Below are 22,242 nucleotides of genomic sequence, written 5' to 3'. Positions count from 1 at the left end.
GACTCAGCACTGCCTTCTTGACCTGCAATCTTCTTCCTGACCTCTCCGCCCCCACCCCCTCTCCGGCCTGTCACCCTCACCTTAACCTCTTTCCACCTATCACATTCCCAATGACTCTCCCCCAAGTCCCTCCTCCCTACCTTTTATCTTAGCCTGCTTGGCACACCATCCTCATTCCTGAAGGGCTTATGTCCGAAACGTCGATTCGCCTGCTCCTTAGATGCTGCCTGACCTGCTGCGCTTTTCCAGAAACACATTTTTCAGCTCTGATGTCCAGCATTTGCAGTCCTCACTTTCTCCTAATTATTCCTGTCAAGCAATTCTTACTGCTTTTAAAAAAAATTACTAACCCTATGAAATTGGTTACTGTACTTCAGAGTTCACTGTGCAATCAACCCAATGTACAAAGGACAGGGTGACAAAACACAGACTTCATCTTCTACCTCAGGACCAGAGAACCAAATGCCACACATCAACTTCACCAGTTTCCAAATCTCCCCTCCACCACTCCCATTCAGATCCAACCCTCCAACTGGGCACTGCCCTCTTGACTTGCCCATCTTCCTTGCCACCTATCTGCCCCACCCTCCCCACTTCCCAATCAATTGCCTCCCACCTACCCAGCTACCTTCCACCTAGCCCCAACCCACATTTACCTCTGGTCTCTTCTCCCTCCACATTCCTGATGAATGGTTTATGCCTGAAACATCGACTCTCCTGTTTCTCAGATACTGCATGACCTGATGTGCTTTACCAGCACCACACTTTGACTTGGACTACTTGCATGCCAAACAAGGCAGGTAGGATACAAGTGACAAGGCTAAATGATCCCACAACCAGTTGTCAGATCCAAGCTCTGCAGTCCTGCTATATTCACTCATGAATGGTGCAGGACAATAAAACTAACATGAGGCGAGGTTCCATCAGTACTCCTAAATCTCAAAACATCAGCGCAAATGAAAAGACTGAAGTATTAGCATTTTCAGTCAGAAGTCCTAAGAGGATTGTTGGTTTTGATCTTGCCCTGAGGTCCCTAACATCACAGATGCAAGTCTTCAGCCAATTCGCATCATAGCAAGACAGCTGAAGACAGGTTCTGCTATAACATTCTGGCAATAATCCTGAATTTTTGCGCTACAGAACTAGTTGTGCCCCTAATTAAGCTGATGCAGCTGGTTTATATCACTGGCATCCAGTGTAAAAAATTGCCCCCATTTGTTTTGTGCATGGATTGCATTCCCTTCACCACTAACAAAGTAGAAACAATATATTCCAGCTACAAGATTCATGACAATAACTCACTAAGGCTCCTTCAACAGCATCTTTCAAACCTGCAGCCACTACCACCCAGAAGAATAAGGGTAGCAGGTTCATAAAAACAAAACCACTGCAAGTTCCCCTCCAAGGGGCATATCATCCTCATTTGGAATTCATTGGATGTAGCTTTGCTCGCTGAGTTGCAAGGTTCATTTCCAGATGTTTCGTTACCCTACTAGGTAACACCTTCAGTGGGCCTCAGGTGAAGCAATGCTGAAAATTCCTGCTTTCTATTTAGGTGTTTGGGTTTCTTTGGGTTGGTGATGTCACTTCCTGTAATGTTATCTCCTATCCTATTTCATGGATAACATCACCAACCCAAAGATGTCAGGTGCTCCAGTTTCCTCCCACAATCCAAAGATGTGCAGGTTAGGTGGATTGACCATACTAAATTGCCCATAGCATCCAGGTATGTGTAGATTTTTTTTAGATTAAAGTGTGAAAACAGGCCCTTCGGCCCAACAAGTCCACACCGACCCACTGAAGCGCAGCCCACCCAGACCCATTCCCCTACAGTTACCCCTTCATCTAACACTACGGGCAATTTTAGCATGGCCAATTCACCTAACCTGCACATTTTTGGATTGTGGGAGGAAACCAGAGCACCCAGAGGAAACCCATAGCAGACATAGGGAGAATATGCAAACTCCACACAGAGTCACCTGAGGCGGGGAATTGAACCCGGGTCTCTGGCGCTGAGGCAGCGATGCTAACCACTGTGCCACCGTGGTGAGTTAGCCATGGGAAATGCACTTTTACAGAGACAGGGTTGGGGGGTGGGTGTGGGACTCTTTTTGGACTCTGTGGGCAAATGAGCTGTTTCCACACTGCAGGAATGTGATCACGAGATAAATTCAAACAGCCACCTCCATTGCTACCTAATACCTGTCCTTTCGCTGTCATGGGAGTCTCAAATTTACTTTCGGTGGGCACACATGGGAGAATCAGCTTCTGCTATGGTACAACAGTACATTCAATGATTAATCAATTGCTATTGCACCAGAATTTTAGAAACTTTACTACCCTTTGTTTCTCCTAATTTCTCAATTTGAAATATGTTTTTTTTCTTTAAACTTAAACAGTTAAGGGGAATAGTTTCTCCCATCATACCCTGTTTCATTTAAAATCTTGTAAAACTCTGATCAAAACACTCCTTTGTCTTCTAAACCCCAAGAATTCCAAGGTTGCGTAACTTCTCCTCCCAATTTAACTCAAAGACAAGATGCTGTTCTTGTAAATCTATACTGCACTCAGTTTTAATCATAGAATAGCTGTCGGCCTTGACAATGAATCTTCAACTATGTTGCAATTAATTCCTTTTAAAAAAAACTGCAGAAATTGAAGTGGGTTTATTTGGTTAGTAACCATTCCGGAGAGTTTTTCATTCAACCAAGTATTCTAAATGAATTAAAGGGAAGGAAATTTACTTGGTTCTGGAAAGCTTTTCAAAATTAACCTAGCAACCTATTTTCAGCTTGGTAATATTTAAATAGAGAGACACTCTTGTAATATTCATTTGGTGAACACGGTGGCACAGAGGTTAGCACTGCTGCCTCACAGCGCAAGAGACCCAGGTTCAATTCCCGCCTCAGGCGACTGACTGTGTGGAGTTTGCACATTCTCCCCGTGCCTGCATGGGTTTCCTCCGGGTGCTCTGGTTTCCTCCCACAGTCCAAAAAATGTGCAGGTTAGGTGAATTGGCCATGCTCAATTGCCTGTGTTAGGTGCAGGGGTAAATGTAGGGGAATGGGTCTGGGTGGGTGCGCTTCGGCAGATCGGTGTGGACCTGTTGGGCCAAAGGGCCTGTTTCCACACTAAGTAATCCAATCTAAAACAAAATTTAAACTTTGCACTGGTTGCGATCAGAGAGCCAATTGTATATGTATGCAATTAAAGGCACTCTTCAAGGGTATTCAACACGGCTCTGTCAACACCAGGACACAAGAAATAAGAGGAGCACACTATCCTGTCCCACTGCTCAATAAGATGTCACTGATCTCTGACCTCAACTTTACTTGCCTAACCAAATCCATATCTCACTTGGCAAAGTGCAAGAAACTCTCGTTTAAGTATATTATGGACCAGACCAACTCCACTGCAATCATACCAAGAAATTACCTAGACCCTAACTTTTATCTTATTTAAAGGCAGATGTAAGGTCCTGTGTTCAGATGTCATTCAATTGGTCACATTACTCGGCTTTAAGCAAAACACTTTATTCTTACTCCAGTTGAAATACAAAGACAAGAATCGGTATAACTATTTGAAAACTTAAAACAATTATCTAACCACAGCAACTGTTCCAATATAACATCCCATAAACACAGCTCCAGCAAAGGTAAAGTTAGTAACACAGAATGTCTCACATGCGGTTTTGGTCGCAGAAAGAACCCCAGCTTTAGCGGTAAAAGAGGAATGTAACAGCTTCCACAGCCAACTTCAAAACCCTAATAACTACTGAAAGCTAAACTGAAACCTTGGCTCTGTGGGAGCCTGACTCCACCCATTTATGCTGCTTCTATTCAATGAAAAACCAAGGCCTCACAAGCTGCTTACTTTATTGGCTTAAAATAGACAGCTCAATGCCTATGGCTCAACCTCTCCAAAAAAAGGATAAAATACACCTCAAAGCCATAGTATTGTCACAATACTCAACATTTGAATATTCATAAACCTAAGGTGGAGAATTCTAAAGATTCAAAGCCAAAGTGGAGCACCTTCTCTTTAAGACTTAAATGAACAGCCACTTTCTGGAGATGACACTTCCTCGTTCTAAAATCACCAAATGGGGAAACAACCTTCAGCATCTGCCTAATCAAGCCCCTGTTGGAACTTGTGTCACCGCATTCTTTTGAATTCAATCACCTTATTCTTCTGAAGTAGATAGTAAAAACCCATTCTACATAACTTTTCAAGGAACAACCATTTCAACTCAAAATAATCCAGTGAGCCTTTCTTGCACTATGGCAAATATATCCTTCCTTAGAACATCAGCAGAGTTACTCTGTGCCTTTATTGATCTGTCTGAGTCTATATCAAGGATCAAATCTTCAAATTATTCCTCCATGTAGTTAACTATTTTTGTCCAAACACCAGACACAGTCTTAAATGCAGCACTTTCATGTAATTTATGTTGAGTAGGATGGTATGATTACTAAACTTTTTATGAAAAAAGCTCATAAACCATGATTCCACCCCTCTATTTTTTGCTGTTCAGATAAATAATTTGCCCTCATTTCCACAAGCTTCAACATTAGCTGACTTACATACCTGGACGCTAATCATAGACATCAGACAATGACCCACTATTTACAAATCCAAGCTGGTTTTCTAATCAGTTGAATGTTTAAATAATGCCATCCTTAATTACAGACTAGCAATTTCCCAAGAAGGATTAGGTCAATTAGTCTATAATTTTAAGGTTGTAACCTCATGTTCTTGAACATGCAGCTTTCGACGTAAAGGAATGGTTCTCAATTGAGAACCTTTAGCGAGTATAGTTAAGACATCTGCAATGTTCTCATCCATTTCCTGGAAACTTGTCTCTCTTTTAGAACTATATTCTTCATTAATCTTAATCTGACATTAATTTCCTAAATGTCTGCCATGTGTTTTTTCTTTACTGCAAATGTTGATGTAAAGCAATGATTTAACATTGCATCTGCAACCTCCCTCTATTTGCTATTTAAAAATCCGATTAGTTTTTAAAGCATCCACGTGATTCCTGACCATTCTCATCATCCTATTTTAATATTTTTGATATTCCTTGCAAGCTTCTTTATTTCTTGCAAGTACTGATCCCCTTTGCTGTTCTTTACATCTTTCCCATGCATAAAGATCTGCACTATTGCTTTCTGCATTTTTGAGCTTTACATAGGCTATTTAATTATTCATCTCAATAAAATAACAAAGTCCTAATAATCAGAAACCAGGAAAATTCTGGCAACACTACACATATCCAGCTTGGTTAGAATTTGAAAGAATGAGGTGGAGACTACTTTTCAAAACTCACTACAAACAGAACAGGGGTTAATGGTCAAAAATATAGCTGTGCTTGGCCAGGTTATAGTCCAACAGGTTTACTTGAAATCACAGGCTTTTGAAGTTTGCGACCTGACAATGGAGCAGAGCTCAGGAAGCTGGCGATTTCAAATAAACCCACTGGACTATACCCTCTTGTCATGTGACTTCTGACTGTCAACCCCAGTCCAACGCCAGTAACTCCGCATCAAATCAAACCAGTTATGGGTATGCATACCTCCACATTTTATTTTCCTGAGGCTATCAATAAGAGTGTTTAAGTAACCTTACTAACATGATTCAAGTTACATTTTCATTATAACAACGCAGCCAGAAACACACTGACTATAATTGCAGGCACATTCGGCCAACCACTTAAATGGAATTAATCAGCAACTCCTCTTGGATCAGATTCTTAGCATCTGATGTTCAGCCTAAATGCATGTTCAAATGCAAAAACAAAATTGTCAAAGTTGTGTATAGACCTCCTAACAGGTCAGGACCAGGGACGCAACATGTACCGGGAAATAGAGAAGGCATGTCAGAAAGGCAAGGTTACATTGATCATAGGAGACTGGGTAAATAATGTTGCTAGTGGATCTAAAGAAAGGGAATTCATGGAATGCTTACAGGATGGCTTTTTGGAACAGCTTGTCATGGAGCCCACAAGAGAGCAGGCTATTCTGGACCTAGTGCTTTGCAATGAACCAGACTCTATAAAAGATCTTAAAGTAAGGGAACCCTTAGGAAGTAGCGACCATAATATGGTAGAGTTCAGTCTGGAGTTTGAAAGGGAGAAGGCAAAATCGGATGGGTTTAACAACTAAGTCCACTACCAACTTCTCAGAGCAGATGTGAATGGGCAATAAAGGCCAGTATTGTCAACAAGGCTCACATCCCAAAATTATTTAAAATTTGAAAATGCATTCTTCTATTTTTGACCTCCCAGACTGCAGCTATTGCCTTAAAAGATCAACAATTCTCAAATCACCATCATCACTCAGTCACTGCACATGATGCTACCACGTTTATTTGAAGAAGGGTGAATTCTTTAGGATTCCATAATATTGCTAAAAAGATTCTACTGGATCCTCAATAATCTAACATTCTGAATTGGAATGCCCATTGGTTCTTAATTTTTCCCACAGATCCATAAATTTTAAAATGTTGATTAAATGTGTGGCTGCCAAAACAAAAGATTTTGCCCAAAATTATCTGTTGTTCCCATTGACAGGATTCAGTTAATGCATGTGCACCAGCTATACAGTTATCTTAGCCCAAGTATTTAACATGTGTATTTGAACAGAATTACTTTAACTCTATTGTAAAACTTAACAGAATAACAGATTATTCAACTAAACAGCAACCATTCCAATGTAGTAACATTCCATAAGCACACCATTGGTAAAGGCAAATTCAGTAAAATAGATTATCTCACATGCAATGTTTCTCCAGTCCAGGAGAAAAGAACACCAAGAGAAAATTCTGGCAGAGTAAACTCCACCTTTTTGCTATAACAGAGAAATGTATCAGCTCCCACAGCAAAATTCAAAACCCCAACAACTACTGAAAGCTAAATTAAAACCCCAGATCTGTGGGAGCCTGACTCCACCTAGTCATACAGCTTCTATTGTTCTAAATGAAAAATAAACAAAGGCCTCACAAGCGATTAAATTTATTGGATTTGAATAGATACTCACCAACTATGACTCTAAACCTCTTTTCAAAAGAAAAGACAAACTACACCTCTTAAAGCCATAGCATCATTGCATTCCCCCTTAAAAAAAATCTCTCAATGTAGAAAGATGGCTTCATTTTTAAAAACTTATGCTATTTGTTCAATATAATGCATACATATTTCACTGACTCTAAGCATGCAAACATTCAATAGTACAATGCATTTCAATTGGTCCTTTTTTGGCCACTAAACACCTTTATCTTTCTTCATCAAAGTTGTGATAGCACACTAGTAATTAAGTTCTCTTGTCCTGTAATGTGTATAACTTTCAAATTAAATGGTTGAAACAAAAAAGTCTTGTATTTTATCTTTAATTTTTTCCAAAAAATGTTAAAGGGTTATGATCATGGGAGGCTGCTGAGCATGGTGAGGGCCCATGGTGTTCGAGGTGAGCTGCTGGGATGGATTGTGGATTGGCTGTCTAACAGAAGGCAGAGAGTTGGGATAAAAGGTTCTTTTTCAGAATGGCAGCCGGTGACGAGCGGTGTCCCGCAGGGTTTGGTGCTGGGGCCACAGCTGTTCGCATTATATATTAATGATTTGGATGAGGGAACCGGGGGCATTCTAGCGAAGTTTGCCGATGGTACGAAGTTAGGTGGACAGGCAGGTAGTACTGAGGAAGTGGGGTGGCTACAGAAGGATCTAGACAGGTTGGGAGAGTGGTCCAGGAAGTGGCTGATGGAATTTAACGTGAGCAAGTGCGAGGTCTTGCACTTTGGCAAAAAGAATACAAGCATAGACTACTTTCTAAATGGTGAGAAAATTAATAAAGCCAATGCACAAAGGGATCTGGGAGTGCTAGTCGAGGATTCTCTAAAGGTAAACATGCAGGTTGAGTCCGTGATTAAGAAAGCGAATGCAATGTTGTCTCTTATCTCAAGAGGGTTGGAATATAAAAGCAGAGATGTACTACTAAGACTTTATAAAGCTCTGGTTAGGCCCCATTTGGAGTACTGTGTCCAGTTTTGGTCCCCATACCTCAGGAAGGACATACTGGCACTGGAACGTGTCCAGCGGAGATTCACACGGATGATCCCTGGAATGACAGTTCTAACATATGAGGAATGGCTGAGGATACTGGGATTGTATTCGTTGGAGTTTAGAAGATTAAGGGGAGACTTAATAGAGGCGTACAAAATAATACATGGCTTGGAAAAGGTGGATGCTAGGAAATTGTTTCAGTTAAACGAGGAGACTAGGACCTGTGGACACAGCCTTAGAATTAGAGGGGGTCATTTCAGCACAGAAATGCGGAGGCATTTCTTCAGCCAGAGAGTGGTGGGCCTGTGGGATTCATTGCCACGGAGTGCAGTGGAAGCTGGGACGCTAAATGTCTTCAAGGCCGAGATTGATAGATTCTTGTTGTCTAGAGGAATTAAGGGCTACGGGGAGAACGCTGGTAAGTGGAGCTGAAATGCACATCAGCCATGATTGAATGGTGGAGTGGACTCGATGGGCCGAATGGCCTTACTTCCACTCCTATGTCTTATGGTCTTATGGTCTTATAAAATGCAGATAAGGAAATTAATTGTAATCATAAACATTCTAACAAAATTTAAAACTGGAAAATAATTTACATTTATACAGACTGATAAATTGCAAACCTGAGAATCTAAACTACGTGGAAGACAGACAACAAGAAATCATTTTCCACATTCCATAAGTTAAACATTTAAATCACACTACATAATATTGTACAGTTTGTACTGTTCAGCTCTCCAGTTTTCTTTTTAAACAAGTCTCTTTTAGGTACAACAAAACACAATCTTTGAACAGCCAATTCCTTGACAATCCATGCACAAAGAACACAGCAGGCTGCAACTTTTCCCTTAACACTCCCTACATGAAGAAAAAGATGTGCATTTATTGCCTTTCATGACCACAAGGCACTCGTTTTTGAAATGTAGTCATGTTGTAAAATAGAAAACCATTGCCCTTGTCATCTGTGGTAGTTATAAATGATTTAAAATTAAATGGAGAGTTGATCAATAAATTTACGGCTTATACAAAAATTGGTGGGGTGGTAACTAGAAAGGATAGCTTAAGATTACAGGAAGATCTAGATAGTCTGATCAGTGGCAAATTGAATTCAATTCAGATAAATGTAAGGTGATGCATTTGGGCAGAACACACACGGCAAGGGAGTGCATGATAAATGGTAAGACTCTGGGAAGCACCGAGAATCAGAGGGACTTCGGTATGCATGTCCACCAGACCCTTAAGCTAGCAGGACAGTTAGATAAAGTATTTGAGGTGGTATATGAGATACTTGATTTTTATTGGTGAGAAAGAATTTAATAGCAGGGAGGTTATAGTAGTACCGTACAGGTTACAGTAGTAGCTTTTTTTAAGTCTGAAATTCATACTGGAGAGGGTGGAGATTCTTCTCGATATTGCTCAATATGGAGTATTTTATTTACAAAGAGGGACTGTATATTCTAGGATTGTTTTCCTTGGAGCAGAGAAAATTGAGGAATGACCTGATTGCGATTATAACATAAGGAGTCTGGATAGGGGAGACAGGAAGGAACTTTTCCTCTTGGTGGAGGAATCAATGACCAGACAAAATTCTGGTCATAACATTTAAGCCGTATTTAGAAGTGTATTTGCAATGCTATGGATACAAGACAATGGACCAAGTGCTAGAAAACACAATTAGAATAATTAGGTGCTTGTTTATTATTACCACCCTACTCTGTCCAAACCCTTATTTTGGATACCAGAAAATGGAAAATCATCTATTTCCAGCAGAGAACTTCCACAAAGAACCAAATTAATCTTGTTGCTGGTTAAATTATCAGTTCCTCTGCATTTTCCTTGAAATCTTGTCTGCTAGAATTACGTGTCAAAACTGCATACAATTCTGGTCATCCTACTATAGAAAGGATTTTTAATCAAGTGGAGAGTGTGCAAAAAATTACAAGGATGATACAGAGAGTGGAGGATTGGAGTTAAAAGAAGGTTGAATAGGTTGGGACTTTATTTCCCCTGAAGCAATGGAGGCTGAAGGGGTGACCTTATAGAGGTTTGTAAAAACCATAAGGGGTATAAATAAGATAAACAGCCAAGGTCTTTTCCTCAGGGTAGGAGGTCCAAAACTAGAGGTTTAAGGTGAGGCAGCAGGTGGGGGCCAGAAGGGATTTAAAAGGAAGCTGAGGAGCAACTGTTGCACGCAGTGGGTGGTGTGTATATGGAACAGGCTGCCAGAGGAAGTGGTACAGGAGAGAACAATTACTATATTTAAAAAACATTTGGACAGGTACGTGGATAGGAAAGATTTAGATCGTATTGGCCAAATGCAGGCAAATGGGACTACTTCAGTTTAGGGAGCTTGGTCGGTCTGATTGAGTTGGGCCAAAGGGTCTGATTCCATGACTGTATGACATGCTCCTGAAATCTACACTAACCAATGCATCCCACTTGCATCATTCATCATAAGCCCTCTGACCTGATTTTTTTTTGATAGTGCATGGATGTGTCTACTGCTGCTCCTATTTCTCATGCTTGTGTTTTTCTCTTGCAAATTGTTTGTTCTGGAACAAGAGTGAAGATATTGTTTTAAAAAAAAGTACTTTTTTATAGTTGCATACTCAAATCAACACCAGCAAGGTAGCCTCACAGCACCAAGGGCAATTGGTTCTTCTATCGAAGAGTCTTCTGATGCATCCTCAGCATTCCATTATTTGAAACATTCATTGGCAAAAGGCAACATTCTGAACTCTCCAGAATTTCTCAAGATCAAACATTTTAACTGGCATACTTAAAAGGCTGAAAGCACTATTGCATCTAATCTGGATAAAATCCAAAACATCAAGTGCAGACAAAGACCACTCACCTTCCACTAGCATCAATGAGAGCAATTAACAGTCTTGACAGAAATGCTCCAGAATTTCTGACTCAAATATGTCAATATGTGGTACACGTGATAAGTTACCACACTGAAGACACTTTTCAAACACATTTGCTAATACAGAATTGCATACACTTTGTTCTGTATGCCAATTCATGGCTTGGCATAAGAAATCAAATTAAATTACATTTATAAATTGTATTTAAACACTGTTTGGAACACAAAAGCAATTACATGGATGTCACAATTCTGAATTTCAACATCAGATAAGATTTCTAGAAGCAGGAAGTGAGAGTAAAAGAATTTGCTACACGTGTAAAGCATGGCTCCATAAAGAGTGCTGCTTAAACTTTAGCTTACAATATTGTTTAAATTGCACTATATTCTAAAATATTTTTAGGCCAAGAAATAGGCGCCACTCAATGATTTTTTACGTCCATAAAATACTTTGTATCTTTTTTGATCTCAATGTCATATTCACTTCGCTATATAATGAGACAAAGTAGCTATTCAGTACTTCTGCCATTTCAGTTACAGAAAGGCTGGCATGGAGAGGTAAGGACAGAATCCATGTGTTAGAATTGAAAAAGTCATTGTTCTAACAGTTGCCAACCACTATAAGGATACTGGAAGTAAGTTTGCAGTGGAAAACCTTGCAGCTGTAAAGGTGGGTGATAGAATGATGGGGGAGGGATACAATTGGGGCTCCAATTATCCTAACCTGTTGGATAGCTATACGGTAAAGAGTCTGAAATGAGTGTAGGAAAATTTGCTACAGCATTATATTTCTAATATAATGAGAGGCATTGCTAGCTCTAATTCTGGGGAATGAAACTAGCCTTATATTCCAGATTTAATTAAGGTGCTCGAAATTTCCCAGTGGTGGGATTGAAACCCACATTCTGAGAATTATCTTGGGGTTTGTGGATTGCTGATCCAGTAACAGCAGCGTGAAGTCAATGTCTCTTTTGGTGAATGAACCAAATATAAATCAGTAGGTGAACAGAGATCATACAACCATAGGGATTTAATTAGTTATGGATAAGGGATACGGAGCAATCTAGAGTAAAAATACATTTGAAGTTAAACCAGTTTAACTGGGTTGAGAACATATATACCCAGACAAACTAACTAAAGTTTCACAACCAAAGTGATAACTGAACAATGAGCTACCTTGGAGATGGCTCATGTATAGTCAAGGTATATTCCCATCAATGGGAAAGACAGGACAACATCCTGGACAAATGAGAACTAAAATGAATATAGGAAGTTCAGAGGGGAAGTGAGAAGAGAGAGAGGAAGCAACATAAAAAGGGAATCCAAAAGTCTTTCAAACTCAATAGAAAAAGGTTAAATCCAGTAGCTAGTCAGTTTAATTTATGCAAGGGAAGGATTTTAGAAATGATAATCCAGAACAAAAATTAACAGTGTGGATGAAGGAAAGCAAGCACAGATTTTCAAGGCAGAACATGCTTAACTCAACTTGAAACTTAATTCATGGGATGTGGGTTTTATTAGCTAGGCCAGCACACTCATTATCCATCCTTAGATGCCCCAGATGTGATGGTGACAAGCTGAATTCTTGAATCACTGCAATGTATGGATGGCATTCCAGTATTTCAACCAACAATAAAAGGAACTGTAACATAATGCCAATATGCAAGTTACTTACCTTGGAGTTCCATAATAACCATATTATTTACATCGCTAGGCCAGATCAGTTTTTTGGTCAATGCTGACCTCTATGATTTTGATAGTGGGGGATTCAATGGTGGTAAGTAAAGGGCAACATTTGGATTCTCTCTTGTTGGAGATGGTCATTGCCTGGCATATATGCCATGAAATTACTGTCAGTTACCAGCAGTATAGCATGGACATTGTCCAAGTTTTGCAGCATATGGACATGGACCATTTCAGTATGAGGAGCCCCCAATCACACTGACCAATATACGACCAGTGAACATCCCCACTTTGACCTCATCATAAAGGGAAGGAAGATCATCATTGAAGTAGCTTAAGATTGTTGGATTTACAGATTCTACCTTAAGAAGCTCCTGCAGAGGTGACCTGGGACTGACAAGAGAAAACAAAATCCCTCTTCTATTAAAGCCTTTGTAGATTTATTGGAAATTTTCCTTTAAATAAATTCCCCTGATGAAAATTCAGCCTTTGACTATTAATTATTTTTCTTTTCTTGTCAAAGTAGCCTGAATGAACTCCATATTACGGATACATTGCCTCCTGAGCACAAACATGAAGGTAAAATCAGCTTGGGTATGTTTGAGAGAGTTCGTCAGACGGCGCTTGCATTTTTGTTATGATCATTTGTGTGTGTGACTTTGGGGCCAATGCAAAAGTACCCTGTTGTCGGCACATACATGTCTATACTCTGAAGCTTCGAACTGAGTGATAAAACTAAACTAGCACTCAAACGTCTTAACCCAAATCTGCACTCCACTTTCCATTGTTACTCTGCCTGCTGCCCATTTTAATTAGGTTATCAGAAAACTACCCTTGTTATCCAATATAAATTGGGATCCTATATGCATATAAAAACCACTTTTCATGACTACCTCACATTTGAGAACAGTTTGTAGCCACTGTTTGAAGTGTAGTCACCAGTGCATTGTCGAAACCGTGGCGGCAGAATTGTGCACAGAATGCTCCCATAATCAGTAATGTGACAATGATCAAATCAGCTATTTATGTCTATATTCTATTTTTCATTGAGGGACACATATTGGCCAGGAAAGATACAGTGCAGAAGGAAGTCTGGGCTATCAACCATCTGCTGGCTCATGAAGAGGCAGTTAACTGGGTTAAATAATAGGATCAATTCCTCCCCTCACAGGCCTGCTTCATCATTTTCAACAAAGTCTAATTTCCTCTTGAACATCTTGATTGGACTTGTCTCCATCATATTCTCAGGTAGCACATTTCAGATCTCATATCTTGCTGTCTCAAAAGGTTTGTCTTTATGTCTGCATTGCTTCCTTTGCCAGTGAGCTGAAATCTATGCCTTCTTGTTCACCAATGGGAAGTTTTTCTCCATCTACTTGACAAAGTTAGAGAACCACAAAAGAATAAGTTCAATTCTTATTTGCTTATAATGATTTATTGGATCTCAAGGGTTAAAGATCCACTATTAAAAGGACTCACTGCAGTATGGATTGCATGCCTGCCCTCTGACAGAGTGAGACTGGAGATCACAGTAGGGGGGTCTGACTGACTCCAAGCTGGCAAAATGGTCTGGAGCCCTACATGTGGACTTTACTTTCAGCCTCAGGCAAAAGGTGTTTGTTCTCCCTGGACAAGACTGATAGCCTTAATCAGAACCTTATTAACTGCCTCCTGTTCCCATTGTTGTCCTTGCCTTATCTAGTAACAAGGGCAGCTGAAGACTAACAATACAAAAACAAGGATATTAAACCCTTTTATAAAACACTGGTTCAGCTTAAGAGTAACATATCCATTTCTGAACACCATATTTTAGGAAGGATGCGAGAGCTTTAAAGATGCCAATAAGATTATGGGGTACTTCAATCACATGCACAAATTTGAGAAGTGGGGTTAGGCTCCTAGAAGGTTAAGCAGATTTGACATTGATAATCATAGGAGAAATCCTATACAGAGTGGGTAAAACTCCCATTGACAAAAGGGCTGAGAACCAAAAGACAAAGATTTAAAATGACTGGTAAATCAAAATAACATGAACATTTTTTTTAAAAAAAACGTTGCCTGATTAGGATCTGGAATGTACTGCCTGTGTGGAGATTGTTTGAAAGCCACAGGTAAATCTGTCATTAGCAAACTCTGAACAAGGGGGGAAAGAAAAAGACTACAGGCGACACTAGGGGAGTTGTTTGTGCAGAGGGCCAGTAAATCGAATGGATAACTCTGGAGCTGGGAGCAGGCCCCTGTCCCTCTTATACATCAACCAGGCCCGAAGCCAGCACTCGCTCACCTTCAAGTGTCTCGCATTGCACCAAGTTCAGGTAATCACCCTGCGACAAGATGCCGGCCTTAAAACCTCTCACTAGCCCCTCCAGATAGCCATTGTCCACATTGAAGTACAGTTCGTTAAAAGAACCCATGTCGGAAGTGGAGAGCGAGAAGCTGTCTCAGAAATCAGATTCCCAGCTGTTACACACCACCTGACTAAGTCAGCTGACCATACACACCGAGCATGCGTAGTGCCAACGTCTCCTCCCCACAGCGGAACCATAGAAACCGTACGTACGTGCCTCGTACTGAATACTGAGCATGCGCTGGTTTCGCCGACAAACTTTCCGCGAATACGCATGCGTAACCTCTGCCGTAGGCCTGCATCGAGCATGTGTATTGTAGTGGTGGGGCGTTTGGTGTTTAGGTGCGTGGTTTGTGGCATTTCTTCATCGTAAACTATCGTTACAAAAACACTTTAACTTAGTGAAAAGGCTCTCAAGATATTTCACAGCAAAGCGAAATTAGACAGCCAACTTAATTCAATATTAGGACAGATTTGTTAGATGTAGAAACAAATACAAAGATTGCTGAAAATCTCAGCATGTCTGGCAGTGTTTGTGGAGAGAAACAGAGCTTATGTTTCAGGTTCAGTGACCCTTCTTCAGAGAAAAGCGTCACCAGACCTGAAGCATTAACTCTGTTTTCTTTCCACGAATGCTGCCAGATCTGCTGAGTTTTTCCATTTCCAGCATTCACAGTTTTTTTTGTTAGGTGTAAGTTTAATGAGTGACATAAATTGAGTGGAGTGGCTTAGAGAGGAAATTCCATGCTTAGGGAACAGGTGTGAATTCTGTGACTAACCCCATTTCAAAGAAGTATGCTATTTCGGAAAATGTATGGGGTGATCGATTCACAGGGGAATGTATCTCTAACAGCCAAGTTTCTGGTATTGAGACTGGCTGTAATGTAACGAGGGGTACGTTGGGTTCCAAGAGATCAATTGTGTTAGTGGATTCTCTAGTCCGAGGTACAGACAGACGTTTCAGTGGCCAGCAGCGAAAAAGCAGAATGGTGTGCTGTTTCTGTGGTGCCAGGGCCAAGGATGTCTCAGAGAGGCTGCAGAATGTGCTGAAGGGGGAAGAGGGGCCTACAGGAGGTCATTGTACACATTAGAACCAATGACAGGAAGGGAAAAGGTTGAGATTCTGAAGGGAGATTACAGATTCAGGCAGGAATTTAAAAAGGAGGTCCTTGAGAGTAGTAATATCTGGATTACTCCCAGTGCTACGATCTAGTGAGGGCAGGAATAGGAGGACAGAGCAGTTGAATATGTGGCTGAGGAACTGGTGTATGGGAGAAGGATTCACATTTTTGGATAATTGGAATCTCTTTTGGGGTAGAAATTACCTGTACAAGTATGCTCCTCTCCCCCTTCAGCACATTCTGCACCCTCTCTGAGACATCCTTGGTCCTGGCACCACAGAAACAACACACCATTCTGCTTTTTCGCTGCTGGCCACTGAAACATCTGCTGGCCACTGAAACGTCTGACTGTTCCTCGGACTAGAGTCCCCTAACACAATCAATCTCTTGTACTGCTGAACAGAGGCCTTGGAGTGCAGGTTCATAGCTCCTTGAAAGTATAGTCACAGGTAAATAGGATAGTGATGAAGGTATTTGGTTTGCTTTCTTTTATCGGTGAGAGTATTGAGTGCAGGAGTTGGGAGATCTGTTGAGGCCATACAGGACATTGCTTTTGAAATCTTGCAGGCAATGCTGGTGTCCTATCAGAAGGATGTTGGGAAACTTGTAAGATTTAAGAAAAGATGTGCAAGGATGTTGCTAGCGTTGGAGGAATTTGAGCTATAGGGAGAGGTTGAATGGGTCTGTTTTCCCTGGAGCATAGATGGCTCTGGCCTTTTCAATTTAATTAGGGCACACCTGTTCCCTAAGCATGGAATTTCCTCTCTAAGCCACTCCACTCAATTTATGTCACTCAATAAAACTTACACCTAACAAAAAAAACTGTGAATGCTGGAAATGGAAAAATTCAGCAGATCTGGCAGCATTCGTGGAAAGAAAACAGAGTTAATGCTTCAGGTCTGGTGACGCTTTTCTCTGAAGAAGGGTCACTGAACCCGAAACATAAGCTCTGTTTCTCTCCACAGATGCTGCCAGACATGCTGAGATTTTCAGCAATCTTTGTATTTGTTTCTACATCTAACAAATCTGTCCTAATATTGAATTAAGTTGGCTGTCTAATTTCGCTTTGCTGTGAAATATCTTGAGAGCCTTTTCATTAAGTTAAAGTGTTTTTATAAGGGTTTGGTTAAGAAAAAGAAGGAAGCATATGTCAGGATAGAGCGAGTGAATCCTTAGAAGACTATAAAGGCAGTAGGAGTATACTTAAGAGAGATATCAGGAGGGCAAAAAGGGGACATAAGATACCTTTGGCAAATAGGGTTAAGGAGAATCCAAAGGGTTTTTACAAATATATTAAGGACAGAAGGGTAACTAGGGAGAGAATAGGGCCCTTCACAGATCAGCAAGGCGGCCTTTGTGTGGAGCCGCAGGAGATGGGCGAGATACTAAATGAGTATTTTGCTCCTTGAAAGTGGAGTAGCAGGTAGATAGGATAGTGAAGAAGGCATTTGGTCTGCTTTCCTTTATTGGTCAGAATACTGAGTACAAGAGTTGGGAGGTCATGTTGCGGCTGTACAGGACATTGGTTAGGCCACTGTTGGAATATTGCGTGCAATTCTGGTCACTTTCCTAACGGAAAGATGTTGTGAAACTTGAAAGGATTCAGAAAAGATTGACAAGGATGTTGCCAGGGTTGGAGGATTTGAGCTATAGGGAGAATAGGTTGATTAGGCTGGGGCTGTTTTCCCTGGAGTGTTGGAGGCTGAGGGGTGACTGTATAGAGGTTTACAAAATCTTGAGGTGTATGGATAGGATAAATAGACAGTATTTTCCCTAGGGTGGGGGAGTCCAGATCTAGAGGGCATGGGTTTAGGGTGAGAGGGGAAAGATATAAAAGAGACCTACGGGGCAACTTTTTCATGCAGTTGGTGGTATGTGTATGGAATGAGCTGCCAGAGGAAGTGGTGGAGGCTAGTACAATTGCAACATTTAAAAGGCATTTGAATGGGTATATGAATAGGAAGGGTTTGGAGGGATATGGGCCAGGTGCAGGCAGGTGGGATTAGATTCGGTTGGAATATCTTGTCGACATGGACGAGTTGGACCAAAGGGTCTGTTTCTGTGCTGTACATCTCTATGACTCAATAACTACTACTCTCTGTGTCCTATTGCTCAACCAGTTCTTTATCCAACTAGCTAGAACACCCTGCACACTATGTAACTTCACTTTCTCCATTAGTTTACCATGGGGAACCTTATCAATCGCCTTACTAAAGTCCATGTATATGACATCTATAGCCCTTCATTCATCTATCAACTTGATCACCTCCTCAAAGAATTCTATTAAGTTGGTAAGGCACGCACAAGACCATGTTGCCTATCACTAATAAGCCAATTCTTTTCTAATTGTAAGTAGATTTTATCCCTCAGTACCTTCTCCAGCAACTTTCTTACCACTGACGTCAGGCTCACTGGCCTGTAGTTACCTGGAATATAGGCAAAAGTGAGGACTGCAGATGCTGGAGATCAGAGTCTAAATTAGAGTAGTACTGGAAATGCACAGCCGGTCAGGCAGCATCTGAGGAGCAGGAAAATTGGGCAAAAGCCCTTCATCAGGAATGAGGAAGGGCTTCCTGATGAAGGGATTTTGCCTGAAACGTCGATTTTCCTGCTCCTCGGATGGTGCCTGGCCTGCAGTTACCTGGAATATCGCTACTACCCTTCTTGTACAGGGGGACAACATGAGCAACTGTCTGGCACCTCACCTGTGTTTAAGAATACGACAAAGATATCTGTCAGGGCCCCAGCTATTTCCTGCTAAGATTTGTTTTCCCAAAATGCAGCACCTCGCGGTTATCTAAAGTAAACTCCATTTGCCACTCTTCAGCTCATTGGCCCATCTGATTAAGATCCTGTTGTAATCTGAGGTAACCTTCTATGCTGCCCACTATACCTCCAATTTTGGTGTCATCTGCTAACTTACTAACTATGTTCTTATGTTGACATCCAAATCATTTATATAAATGACGAAAAGTAGTGGACCCAGCATCAATCCATGTGGCACTCCACTGGTCACAGGCCTCCAGTCTGAAAAACATTCCTCCACCACCAGCTCTATCTTCTACCTTTGAGCCAGTTCTGTATCCAAATGGCTAGTTCTCCCTGTATTCCATGAGATCCAACCTTGCTAATCAGTCTCCCATGGGGAACCTTGTTGAATGCCTAACTGAAGTCCATATAGGTCACCTCCACCACTCTGCCCTCATCAATCCTCTTTGTTACTTCTTCTAAAAACTCAATCAAGTTTGTGAGACATGATTTCTCACACACAAAGCCATGTTGACTATCCCTAATTAGTCCTTGCCTTTCCAAATACATGTACGTCCTGTCCTTTAGGATTCCCTCCAACAACTTGCCCACCAAGGATAAATAGACAAAGTCTTTGCTCTGGGGTGGGGGAGACCGGAACTAGATGGGATAGGTTTAGGGTGAGTTGGGAAAGATATAAAAGAGACCTAAGGGACAACCTTTTCACGCAGAGGGTGGTACGTGCGTGAAATGACTGCCAGAGGAAGTGGTGGAGGCTAGTACAATTGCAACATTTAACAGGCATTTTGATGGGTATGTGATTAGGAAGGAGTTGGTGAGACATGGGGTGGATGCTGGCAGGTGGGACTAGATTTGGGTTGGGATATCTGGTCGACATGGACGAGTTGGACTGAAGGGTCTGTTTCCGTGCTGTACATCTCTGTGACTCTATCACTCTAATTAATGGAATATTATAGCTTTGGGCCGGAGGAAACAAAGGTAGGGAGGAAGGGATGGGCAGGGTCATGAAAGAATTTGAAGGGAGAGAATTTAAAATCAAGCCCAGCAGCCAATGTGTGTCAATGATCACAGGGGTGATGATTAATGAGACTTGATGCATGCTAAGATTTGGGTGACAGATTTAGTTGACTCAAATGTTCAGAATGCACTGGATGAGTCAGGGGGATTCATGAGAGTTTCAACAACAGAAGTAAGGCAGGGCTGAAGTTGGGTGAAAATATTGAGATGGAAGCAAATGGTTTTAGTGGTGACATGGGATGTGGTTAGAAACTCATTTTGGAGTCTAAACTAATACTGCACTTGTGTAGTCTGGTTCAGCCTCAGACAGTTGTTAGGGAGAAGAATGGAGTTGTGGTTGAGGACCAGAGTTTTTGATGAGGTTGGAAGACCATGGAAGAAAATTTCTGCTTATCCCGCACTGAAGTCAGATTACTTAACAACAGTGGTTAAGTCCGGCGAATGGAAATAGGAAAACTATATTAAAAGGAAAGATAATTGAGATAAAAGGCATCTGGATGGGTATATGAATAGGAAGGGTTTAGAGGGGTATGGGCCAAGTGCTGGCAAATGGGACTAGATTAGGTTAGGATATCTGGTCGGCATGGACAAGTTAGACCAAAAGGTCTGTTTCCGTACTGTACATCTCAATGGCTCCATGTCCGAGCAAATTTCTCAGGAGATATTTACTAACTCTCAGCAAAGATTTATCCCAGTGACTCAGAAAGACTCTTTGAGAACCACATCAAAGGTGGTTAAATAAGGAAGTTACGGAGAGTATCAAATTGAAAGATGCACTATACAATTCTGCAAATCTTAGTCCATTTTAAAGACCAGTTAAAAGAAAGAATGAGTAAGTTGACTATGAGAGAAAGCTAGCTGGAATGTAAAAACAAATGGTAAGAGTTTCAACAAGTATTCAAAAGAGATAATAACTGAAGCTGGTGTCAGTCTTCTGGAGAATGAGTCTAGGGAATTAATAATGGAAAATAAGGAAATGATATAAGTGTTGAACAAATATTTTGTGACTGTTTTCACTATCGAAGATTCAGAAAATTTCCCAAGACACATCAAAATCAAGAGGTGATGTGTTGTAGTTTTCTCTATGTTAGCCTATATAACGTGAACCACAGAGAATCTTTTTTTTTATTGAGACAGACATCTGGAAGTTTATTGACAACTAACTACACTAAAATGAAATCTCAGGCTGATATATGGTTTAGGTTCTATACTTACTTATATTATTATTACATTACATACATAACTGACTGACTGATAGTTTGACTAATGCAGATTGACTCATTGACTAACCAACTATTAGAGAGTAATTTAGAGAGTAACCTTTTATACTGTTATCTGATATCTTTAGCTTCCTTAATACAGTGACCTTCTAACATCTGTGCAATATTACAGCATTCCTCTTTTTTCCTTTGATGAATAGGAAACCTGTTTGGATAAAAATATACAAGAATGCACCACAGTACATTACCTTTATACATTAAGGTAATGCTTTAGCAGATGTAAAACTCAACAGGATGTGGTCCTTACACAATAATCACGACATGGCCCTGTAGCTTCACTCTGCAGTGTGCTATCTGTCATTTTGGATGGATGTATATCATTCATCATATACTGTCACCAAATGCTTTGAACTTCTGCTGGATGACCAGTTGGAAGAAGAAGGCAGCCAGAAACCAAGCAACAAGGCACAGACAGAAGATCACAAAAGGTCATTTTTTCACTTTGTCACCATGTAATTCCATCCATTCCACCCCGACCTTACATTCACCTGGACCATCTCTGACACCTCCTTCCCCTTCCTTGACCTCTCCATCTCCATTACTGACGACCAACTTGACACTAACATTTTTTACAAACCCACCGACTCCCAAAGCTACCTGGATTGCGCCTCTTCCCACCCTACCTCCTGCAAAAATGCCATCCCGCATTCCCAATTCCTCCGCCTCTACCGTATCTGCTCCCAGGAGTACCAGCTCCACCACAGAACACACCAGATGGCCTCCTTCTTTAAAGACCGCAATTTCCCTTCCCACATGGTCGAAGATGCCCTCCAACACATCTCAACCACATCCTGCACCTCCACCCTCAAACCCAAACCCTCCAACTGTAACAAGGAGAGAACCCTCCTGGTCCTCACCTTCCACCCTACCAACCTTCGCATAAACCGCATCATCCGCCGACATTTCCGCCACCTCCAAACGGACCCCACCACCAGAGATATATTTCCCTCCCCATGCCTTTCCACTTTCCGCAAAGACCGTTCCCTCTGTGACTACCTGGTCAGGTCCACACCCCCCAACAACCCACCCTCCCATCCTGGCACCTTCCCCTGCCACCGCAGGAATTGCAAAACTGCGCCCACACCTCCTCCCTCACCTCCATC

General features: G+C 41.2%; 1 protein-coding gene across 2 annotated transcripts in view; it reads right to left on the bottom strand.

Annotated features, from left to right (window-relative positions):
• Positions 1 to 15,105, bottom strand: part of LOC122558475 (V-type proton ATPase subunit d 1) — a 39,825-nt gene extending 24,720 nt beyond the window's left edge. Inside the window, exon 1 of one of the 2 annotated variants that reach the window (XR_006314155.1) lies at positions 14,890 to 15,104. Coding sequence is in view for 1 of the 2 variants with exons in the window: in XM_043707102.1 (XP_043563037.1) it covers positions 14,890 to 15,019 (130 nt within the window). In the remaining variant the exon portion in view is untranslated. Of the gene's footprint in view, positions 1 to 14,889 lie in introns of both variants that reach the window. The other variant, XM_043707102.1, reaches the window with a different exon arrangement.
• Positions 15,106 to 22,242: the final 7,137 nt, after the last annotated feature.

The sequence above is a fragment of the Chiloscyllium plagiosum genome, chromosome 17 (genome assembly GCF_004010195.1).
Source record: "Chiloscyllium plagiosum isolate BGI_BamShark_2017 chromosome 17, ASM401019v2, whole genome shotgun sequence".
In the NCBI taxonomy this organism is placed as follows: Eukaryota; Metazoa; Chordata; class Chondrichthyes; order Orectolobiformes; family Hemiscylliidae; genus Chiloscyllium; species Chiloscyllium plagiosum.
Note: the sequence above shows the minus strand (reverse complement) of the source record. Positions and strands in the feature narration are given on the sequence as shown.